At 40.9% G+C, this 10819-nt stretch overlaps 1 protein-coding gene across 1 annotated transcript; it reads left to right on the top strand.

The window, feature by feature from the left end:
- Window positions 1-3009: 3009 nt before the first annotated feature.
- Window positions 3010-3229, top strand: LOC118922680 (cyclin-dependent kinases regulatory subunit 2-like). Its single transcript, XM_036905699.2, has one exon. The coding sequence runs from the start codon at window positions 3010-3012 to the stop codon at window positions 3220-3222; it is 213 nt and encodes a 70-aa protein (XP_036761594.2). The 3' UTR covers window positions 3223-3229.
- The last annotated feature ends 7590 nt before the right edge of the window (window positions 3230-10819 follow it).

The raw sequence follows: 10819 nt of genomic DNA, 5'->3' as shown, positions 1-10819 counted from the left end.
TGTTTAATCCCTCCTTCAAATTTAAATGATAACCTTGCCAGGTAGAGTATTCTTGGTTCAAGGCCCTTCTTTTTCATTGCATTAAAGATATCATGCCACTCCCTTCTGGCCTGTAAGGTTTCTGCTGAGAAATCTGATGATAGCCTGATGGGTTTTCCTTTGCATGTAATCTTTTTTCTCTCTCTAGCTGTTTTTAAAGTCTGTCTTTATACTTGATCTTTGCAATTTTAATTATTATATGTCTTGATGTTGTCTTCCTTGGGTCCCTTGTGTTGGGAGATCTGTGCACCTCCATGGCTTGAGAGACTATCTCCTTCCCCAGACTGGGGAAGTTTTCAGCAATTACCTCCTCAATGACACGTTCTATCCATTTTTCTCTCTACTTCTTCTTCTGGTACCCCTATAATGCAAATATTGTTCCGTTTGGATTGGTCACCCAGTTCTCTCAATATTCTTTCATTCTTAGAGATCCTTTTTTCTCTCTGTGCCTCCTCTCCTTTGTATTACTCTTCTCTAATTTCTATTCCATTCACCATCTCTTCTACTACATCTAATCTGCTTTTGAATCCCTCCATTGTATGTTTCATTTCAGATATGGAATTTCTTAATGTTTGAATCTCCACCTTAAATTTGTTCTTGAGTTCTTGAATATTTTTCCGCACCTCCATGAGCACGTTTATGATTTTTATTTTGAACTCTCTTTCAGGAAGATTGGTGAGTTCAGTTTCATTTGACCCGTTTTCTGGGGTTTGTGAGATTTTGGGCTGAACCAGGTTCCTTTGACATTTCATATTTGTATGTGGTGCCCTCTAGTGCCCAGAAGCTCTAGTCTCTGCAGCTGCTCAGTCCCTGGAGTGAGGTTGGTCGTCGCAGGGGAGTGGTGCTGGTGCCTGGGGGGAGGAAAGATCTGTTTACTGATTCCCAGCTGCAGGGCCTGCCTCCCTATCAGAGCCAGTCTGCCGAGCACACAGGTGTAAGCCTCTGTGCTTTGCATCTCTAGCTGTTGTAGGCAGGGCCTCCCTCTGGCTGGCCTGACACCAATGCTGTGACTGCTGGTTTGCAAGCTGGTGCCAGCAGGCCAGGAGGAAGGTGCAGAAGGCTGCGTATCACAGTTGGGGGCCACAGAGTTGAGTAGCCAGCCAGAGGGAATGGAGGGCCTGAAGCTCTTCAAATTTCCCAACCTGCTTGGCAGAGCATGCCCAGACAACCTTGTCCACATATTCTGTCTCCCATGCAGCAAGCTCCATGCAAACCCCACCCCTTCAGCAGCCCTCTCACTGCTAGGAAGCCTCTCAGAATGCCTGCCTTTCCTTTGTCTCAAAGTGGCCAGATTGTATCCCTGTCCTCCACAAATGGCTGAATCTCAGTCTCTCAAGCACTCCTCCTGTCCCAGCTCCCCAACCCCATCAATGTCCAGAGCACCTCTCAATGTAGGTTTGTGTTCCAAAGCAGAACTCCAGGGCTGGATGTTCAGCAGACTTAGGCTTCCACCCCCTCCCTGCTCCTTTTCTCTTCCTCCTGCCAGTGATCTGGGGTGGGGTAAGGGCTCGGGTCCTGCCAGATTAAGGCTTTTGTATGTTACCCTGTTTCATGAGGTCTTCTCTGTTCTCCAGGTGTATGCAGTCTAGTGCAGCCTTTTTTACTGTTGCTGGTTTAGGCTTACTTGTATTAACTATATTTTTGTCCTATATGTGGTTTTCAGAGGAGTTCTCTATCTCACCTCTCATGCCCCCATCTTGAATCAATCTCAGGGGAAAAACATTTTAAACCAAGAAAAGAAGCCAGAGGCCACCAAAAATCTTTTGTATGATTCTATGTTGAAATCAGAGGGAAAATAATGGGAAGATCCCTAAGCAAAGTTAAAGGATGATTTATATTTGAAAATATGGCAGATGAGTGGCTGATGCCTGTGCTGCCCAGATAGTCCTTACAGACTGACAGCAGAAAGATACGCAGCCCCAAAGAAAAATGGCAAAGGGTATGAAGAAATGAAGAAAAAGAGGAGCAAATCCAAACATCAAATAAATAAATGAAAGACGTGCAACCTCATGAGTGACTAGGGAAAGGCAAATTAAAGTCCCAAAGAGGTAGCACTTTATACCCAGCAAGTTGGCAAAAATTGGCACGGTTTGGGGAAAAGCATACTCTCATATATTGCTGATGGAAATGTAGATTGTTAACATCTCTTTTTAAGGGCAATCCGGCAATATCCCATAATATTTTTTTTCAAGATTTCAATAATTTTACTTGTTAGGCACCCTTTGTAGGGCAATGCCAGGAGAATGTGGGCCACCAAAACAGGAGATTAAAACAAGTGAGAGAAGCTTAATTCAATGCAGGAAGAGGAGCTCCAGGATAGAAAAGAGAAGGAAGGACTCCTCAGGGAAATGGTTTCCTCTCTTCCTGCTCCCTTTCCTGCTGAGGACAGACCCTCAGATGATACTGTGTAGAAGGTCCAAAGAGTGGTGGGTTCATATGGAGAAGTCTAGGGGATTCTAACCGAGATTTTCTTCAAGAAGATTAAATTTGTAAACTCCTTAATCCAACTAAACATCTTGAGAAATGGTTTAAACCACTGGTGGAGATTTGGGGGTTTAATTAATAATAAATATATAGATAATTCTAAGCAAATAAAAAAAGGAAATTTAAGGTTTTGCAGAAGGTAAAGGTAATAATTTACCACATGGCTCTGCTCTGAGTAGAGTTTACATGTCATAACTTCCCTAAGATTTTTGGATGGACAGATTAATGTTTTTCATCAAATTTAGGAAGTTTTCAGCCATTATTCTTCAGATTGTTTCCTGCCCTAGAAAATTGCTAAGGGATGATTATTGTAGCAGGGTTTACAGCAGCAAAAACTAGAAACAAAGTGAATCTCTTTCCAAAAGGAGATGGTTGAATAAAGTGCACTAATATTGCACTTGAAATTAGCATGGCGAGTCAAGTTGTTCCTTGGCTCCATGTGGCCATCAGCCTCACTGCTCCTGCTCTGCGCCGCCTGCCCACAGGATGGCCTGCAAGCAGATCTACTACTTGGACAAGTACTTCAACGAGGACTACAAGTACTGGCATGTCATGTTACCCAGAGAACTTTCCAAACAAGTACCCAAAACCCATCTGATGTCTGAAGAGGACTGGAGAAGACTTGGTGTCCAACAGAGTCTAGGCTGGGTTCATTACATGATTCATGAGCCAGAACAACATAGTCTTCTCTTTAGGTGACTTCTTCCAAAAGATCAAAAAAAAATGAAGTGTACCTGGGGATTGTCAATTAAATCTTTTTCAAATGTAATGTATATGTGGATATAAGGTAGTATTTGATGAATACTTGAAAAATGTACAAATCGTTCATCCATACCTGTGCATGAGCTGTATTCTTCAGAGCAACAGAGCTCAGTTAAATGCAGCTACAAGTAGGTTACAGTAAAGTGTTAAGACATATTTTTTCCAGTGGGTTTTTCTCTTAATATAAGTGTCTGTTTGTCTCTATCTGTTATTTATTGAAAGTTTGTATGTTGCATTAAAAAAAATTAACATGGCAGGAGGAGCCAAGATGGTGGTGTGAATAGGGCAGTGGAAATCTCCTCTCAAAACCAAATATATTTTTGAAAATACAACAAATACAACTATTCCTAAAAGAGAGACCAGTGGATACAGTACAACAGCCAGGCTACATCTACATCTGTGAGAACTCAGCATCTCATGAAGGGGGTAAGATACAAGCCGTGGCCTGGCAGGACCCGAGCACTCCCCCCACCCCAGCTCCCTGATGGGAGGAGAGGAGTTGGAGCAGAGAGGGAGTGAAAGCCCAGGACTGCTAAACAACCAGCTCTAGTAATCTGCACTGGGAGCGCAGACACACAGTGCACAGTGTGCTGGATATTAGAGAAATGGAAAAGCAAAATCTGCGAGCGGGTCCCCACAACTGGCTACCCTGTGACAAAAGAAAAGAGAGTGCTTTTTGAAAGTCTTAAAGGGACAGGGACCTCACAGCTGGATGGAATCGTCCTGGTACACTCAGCCCAGGAGCTGGGAATCCCAGGGAACTACAGGCACCCTAACCCCCTGGGTGGCAGTGCAGCTCTGAAGCCCCTCACAATGATAAGCAGCCTGTCAGTTGTTCCCCTGGCTGGTGCAGCCCCCGACACAGAGGCCCATTAGCCTGAGAGTGGCCATGCAAGCCTGCAGTGGTGGTGAGTGGCCTGGGAGCAGCCGCGCCCCCAGCAGCCATCCAGAATCTCCCTCTGTGTGCAACCACCTGGGCCAGACCGAAAGGCTGCTGCCAGCACACAGCTGCCTGGTGCAGGCAGAGGAAACCAGGGTAAGGCGCAAAGGGGCACCGTTCTTGCAGGAGAGCACATCCAGTGCACCTGCCACTCCCCGCAGGACTCTGGGCTACCCTGATGGCAGCCCCGCCCACAGAAGCATAGGGGATTAACCCGGAGGCTGCTCCAGGAGTGCAGGTAACCGACACAGGCAGCGGAGAAGGGCAAGGGGACCAGAAAACAGGAAAGGACTTTGTTCTCCCAGCTGACACATGTGCTACCTGCCTACAGCTACCTCTATCACCATGAAAAGGCAGAAGAATTTGGTTCAGTCCAGAATTACCCAGACAACCCCTGAGAGAGGGCCTGGGGAGATAGAGTTATCCAATCTTCCTGAAAAAGAATTCAAAATAAAGGTCATAACCATGCTGATGGATCTGCAGAGAAATATGCAAGAGCTAAAGGAGCAAGTAGGGAGGGAGAATACAAAACTAAAACAATCTCTGGAAGGACTTAAGAGCAGACTGAATGAGGTGCAAGAGGCTGTTAATGGAATAGAAATCAGAGAACAGGAACACAGAGAAGCTGAGGCAGAGAGAGATAAAAGGATCTCCAGGAATGAAAGAATATTAAGAGAATGATGTGACCAATCCAAATGCAACAATGTTCGCATTATAGGGGTACCAGAAGAAGAAGCAGAAGAAGAAGAAGAGAGAAAAAGGGATAGAAAGTGTAATTGAAGAAATAATTGCTGAAAACTTCCCCAAACTGGGGAAGGAAATAGTCCTTCAGAACATGGAAACCCACAGAACTCCCAACACAAGGGACCCATGGAGGACAACACCAAGACATATAATAATTGAAATGGCAAAGATCAAAAACAAGGACAGAGTATTGAAGGCAGCCAGAGAGAGAAAAAATGTCACCTACAAAGGAAAACCCATAAGGCTATAACCAGACTTCCCAACAGAAATTTTACAGGCCAGAAGAGAATGGCATGATATATTTAATGCAATGAAACAGAAGGGCCTTGAACCAAGAATACTGTATCCAGCACGATTATCATTTAAATATGAAGGATGGATTAAACAATTCCCAGACAAACAAAAGTTAAGGGAATTTACCTCCCACAAACCACCTCTACCGGGTATGTTAGAGGGCCTGCTCTAGATGTGAGCACTCCTAAGGCTAAATAGATGTCACCAGAGAAAATAAAATCACACCAAAGAAAGCAGACCAACCACATACTAACTAAAGGCAAAAAACAAAATCAACTACTCACAAAAGCAGTCAAAAGAAACCCCAAAGAGTACAGAATAAAACACCTAACATATAAAGAATGGAGGAGGAAGAATAAGAAGGGAGAGAAATACTCATCGGAATGTGTGTTTATAATAGCTTAATAAGAGAGTGAAGTTAGATGACTAGATAGTAAAGAAACTACCCTTGAACATTTGGTAACCATGAATCTAAAGCCTGCAATGGCAATAAGTACATATCTTTCAATAATCACCCTAAATGTAAATGGACTGAATGCACCAATCAAAAGACACCAAATAACAGAATGGATAAAAAAGCAAGACCTATCTATATGCTGCTTACAAGAGACTCACCTCAAACCCAAAGACATACACAGACTAAAAGTCAAGGCATGGAAAAAGATATTTAATGCAAACAATAGGGAGAAAAAAGCAGGTGTTGCAGTACTTGTATCAGACAAAATAGACTTCAAAACAAAGAAAGTAACAAGAGATAAAGAAGGACATTACATAATGATAAAGGGGTCAGTCCAACAAGAGGATATAACCATTATAAATATATATATGTACCCAATACAGGAGCACCAGCATATGTGAAACAAATACTAACAGAATTAAAGGAGGAAATAGAATGCAATGCATTCATTCTAGGAGACTTCAACAAACCACTCACTCCAAAGTACAGATCCACCAGACAGAAAATAAATAAGGATGCAGAGGCACTGAACAACACACTAGAACACATGGACTTAACAGACATCTACAGAACTCTAAACCCCAAAGCAGCAGGATACACATTCTTCTCAAGTGCCCATGGAACATTTTCCACATACTAGTGGAATAGACCACATACTAGGCCACAAAAAGAGCCTCAGTAAATTCAAAAAGATCGAAATTCTACCAACCAACTTCTCAGACCACAAAGGCATAAAACTAGAAATAAATTGTACAAAGAAAACAAAAATGCTCACAAACACATGGAGGCTTAACAACATGCTTCTAAATAATTAATAGATCAATGACCAAATTAAAACAGATATCAAGCAATATATGGACACAAATGACAATGACAGCATAAAGCCCCAACTTCTAGGTGACGCAGCAAAGGCAGTTCTAAGAGGAAAGTATATAGCTATCCAGGCCTATTTAAAGAAGGAAGAACAATCCCAAATGAATAGTCTAAAGTCACAATTATAGAAACTGGAGAAAGAAGAACAAATGAGGCCCGAAGTCAGCAGAAGGAGGGACATAATAAAGATCAGAGAAGAAAGAAATAAAGTTGAGAGGAATAAAACAATAGAAAGAATTAATGAAACCAAGAGCTGGTTCTTTGAGAATATAAACAAAATAGATAAGCCCCTAGCCAGACTTATCAAGAAAAAAGGAGATTCTACACACATAAACAGAATCAGAAAAGAGAAAGGAAAAATCATTACAGACACCACAGAAATACAAAGAATTATTAGAGAATACTATGAAAAATTACATGCTAACAAGTTGGATAACCTAGAAGAAGTGTGTAACTTCCTAGAAAAATACAACCTTCCAAGACTGACCAAGGAAGTAACAGAAAATCTAAACAGACCAATTACCAGCAAATCAATTGAATCGGTAATCAAAAAACTACCCAAGAACAAAACCTCTGGACCAGATGGACTCACAGGTGAATGTTATCAGACATATAGAGAAGACATAATACCCATTCTCCTTAAAGTTTTCTAAGAAACAGAAGAGGAGGGAATACTTCCAAACTCACTCTAATACCAAAACCAGGCAAAGACCCCACCAGAAAAGAAAATTATAGATCAATATCCCTGATGAACATAGATGCAAAAATACTCAACAAAATATTAGCAAACCGAATTCAAAAGTACATCAAGAGGATCATACACTATGATTAAGTGGGATTCATCTCAGGGATGCAAGGATGGTACAACATTCGAAAATCCATCAACATCATCCACCACATCAACAAAAAGGACAGAAAAGACATGATCATTTCCATAGACGCTGAAAAAGCATTCGACAAAATTCAACATCCATTCATGATAAAAACTCTCAACAAAATGGGAATACAGGGCAAGTACCTCAGCATAATAAAGGCCATATATGACAAACCCACAGCCAACATCGTACTTAACAGCGAGAAGCTGAAAGCTTTTCCTCTAAGATCGGGAACTAGACAGGGATGCCCATTCTCTCCACTGTTATTTAACATAGTACTGGAGGTCCTAGCCACGGCAATCAGACAAAACAAAGAAATACAAGGAATCCAGATTGGTAAAGAAGAAGTTAAACTGTCCCTATTTGCAGATGACATGATATTGTACATAAAAAACCCTAAAGACTCCACTCCAAAACTACTAGAACTGATATCGGAATTCAGCAAAGTTGCAGGAAACAAAAATAACACACAGAAATTTGTAGCTTTCCTATACACTAACAATGAACTAATAGAAAGAGAAATCAGGAAAATAACTGCAATCACAATTGCATCAAAAATAATAAAATACTTAGGAATAAACCTAACAAAGGATGTGAAAGACATATACCCTGAAAACTATAAGACACTCTTTTTTAAAATTTATTATTTTTTTAAATTTTGGTATCATTAATCTACAATTACAGAAAGAACATTATGTTTACTAGCTTCCCCCCTTCACCAAGTCCCCCCCACATACCCCTTCACAGTCACTGTCTATCTGCGTAGTAAGATGCTGTAAATTCACTACTTGTCTTCTCTGTGTTGCACAGCCCTCCCTTTGCCCTCCACGCACTATACATGCTAATCATAAAGCCCTCTTTCTTCTTCCCCGCCCTTATCCCTCCCTTCCCACCCATCCTCCCCAGTCCCTTTCCCTTTGGTAACTATTAGTCCATTCTTGGGTTCTGTGATTCTGCTGCTGTTTTGTTCCTTCAGTTTTCCTTTGTTCTTATACTCCACATATGAGTGAAATCATTTGGTACTTGTCCTTCTCCGCCTGGCTTATTTCACTGAGCATAATACCCTCTAGCTCCATCCATGTTGTTGTGAACGGTAGGATCTGTTTTTTTCTTATGGCTGTATATATACCATTGTGTATATGTACCACATCTTCTTTATCCATTCATCTACTGATGGACACTTAGGTTGCTTCCATATCTTGGCTATTGTAAATAGTGCAGTGATAAACATGCGGGTGCATCTGTCTTTTTCAAACTGGAGTGCTGCATTCTTAGGGTATACTCCTAGGAGTGGAATTTCTGGGTCAAATGGTAAGTTTATTTTGAGCATTCTGAGGACCCTCCATACTGCTTTCCACAATGGTTGAACTAATTTACATTCCCACCAGCAGTGTAGGAGGGTTCTGCTTTCTCCACACCCTCGCCAACATTTGTTGTTGTTTGTCTTTTCGATGATGGCGATCCTTACTGGTGTGAGGTGATATCGCATTGTGGTTTTAATTTGCATTTCTCTGATGATTAGCAATGTGGAGCATCTTTTCATGTGCCTGTTGGCCATCTGGATTTCTTTAGAGAACTGTCTATTCAGCTCCTCTGCCCATTTTTTAATTGGATTATTTGCTTTTTGTTTGTTGAGGTGTGTGAGCGCTTTATATATTTTGGATGTCAACCCTTTATTGGATATGTCATTTATGAATATGTTCTCCCATACTGTAGGATACCTTTTTGTTCTATTGATGGTGTCCTTTGCTGTACAGAAGCTTTTTAGCTTGATATAGTCCCACTTGTTCATTTTTGCCTTTGTTTCCCTTGCCCAGGGAGATATGTTCATGAAGAAGTCACTCATGTTTATGTCCATGAGATTTTTGCCTATGTTTATTTCTAAGAGTTTTATGGTTTCATGACTTACATTCAGGTCTTTGATCCATTTGGAGTTTACTTTTGTGTATGGGGTTAGACAGTGATCCAGTTTCATTCTCTTACATGTAGCTGTCCAGTTTTGCCAGCACCATCTGTTGAAGAGACTGTCATTTACCCATTGTATGTCCATGGCTCCTTTATCATATATTATTGGCCATATATGTTTATATATGTTCGGGTTAATGTCTGGAGTCTCTATTCTGTTCCACTGGTCTGTGGCTCTGTTCTTGTGCCAGTACCAAATTGTCTTGATTACTGTGGCTTTGTAGTAGAGCTTCAAGTTGGGGAGCGAGATCCCACCCACTTTATTCTTCCTTCTCAGGATTGCTTTGGCTATTCGGGGTCTTTGACAGTTCCATATGAATTTTAGAACTATTTGTTCCAGTTCGTTGAAGAATGCTGTTGGTAATTTGATAGGGATTGCATCGAATCTGTATATTACTTTGGGCAGGATGGTCATTTTGACGATATTAATTCTTCATAGCCAGGAGCATGGGATGAGTTTCCAATTGTTAGTGACCTCTTTAATTTCTCTTAAGAGTGTCTTGTAGTTTTTAGGGTATAGTTCTTTCACTTCCTTGGTTAGGTTTATTCCTGCATATTTTATTCTTTTTGATGCTATTGTGAATGGAATTGTTTTCCTGATTTCTCTTTCTATTAGTTCATTGTTAGTGTATAGGAAATCTACAGATTTCTGTGTGCTAATTTTGTATCCTGCAACTTTGCTGAATTCCAATATTAGTTCTAGTAGTTTTGCAGTGGAGTCTTTAGGGTTTTTTATGTACAATATCATGTCATCTGCAAATAGTGACAGTTTGACTTCTCCTTTACCAATTTGGATTCCTTGTATTTCTTTGTTTTGTCTGATTGCCATGGCTAGGACCTCCAGTACTACGTTGAATAACAGTGGGGAGAGTGGGCATCCCTGTCTTGTTCCTGATCTCAGAGGAAAAGCTTTCAGCCTCTCGCTGTTCAGTATGATGTTAGCTGTGGGTTTATCATAGATGGCCTTTATTATGTTCAGGTACTTGCCCTCTATGCCCATTTTGTTGAGAGTTTTTATCATGAACGGATGTTGAATTTTGTCGAATGCTTTTTCAGCATCTATGGAGATGATTATATGGTGTTTGTCCTTCTTTTTGTTGATGTGGTGGATGATGTTGATGGATTTTCGAATGTTGTACCATCTTTGCATCCCTGGGATGAATCCCACTTGGTCATGATGTATGATCCTTTTGATGTATTTTTGAATTCGGTTTGCTGATATTTTGTTGAGTATTTTTGCATCTACATTCATCAGGGATATTGGTCTGTAGTTTTCTTTTTTGGTGGGGTCTTTGCCTGGTTTTGATATTAGGGTGATATTGGCTTCATAGAATGAGTTTGGGAGTATTCCCTCCTCTTCTATTTTTTGGAAAACTTTAAGGAGAA

Source organism: Manis pentadactyla, chromosome 10 (genome assembly GCF_030020395.1).
Source record: "Manis pentadactyla isolate mManPen7 chromosome 10, mManPen7.hap1, whole genome shotgun sequence".
Taxonomy (NCBI): domain Eukaryota; kingdom Metazoa; phylum Chordata; class Mammalia; order Pholidota; family Manidae; genus Manis; species Manis pentadactyla.
The sequence above is the reverse complement of the archived record's forward strand: the minus strand, read 5'-3'. Positions and strand labels throughout refer to the sequence as shown.

Excerpts from the sequence above, each read along its gene's own strand:
- LOC118922680 (XM_036905699.2), top strand. The coding sequence starts at position 3,010 with ATGGCCTGCAAGCAGATCTACTACTTGGACAAGTACTTCAACGAGGAC.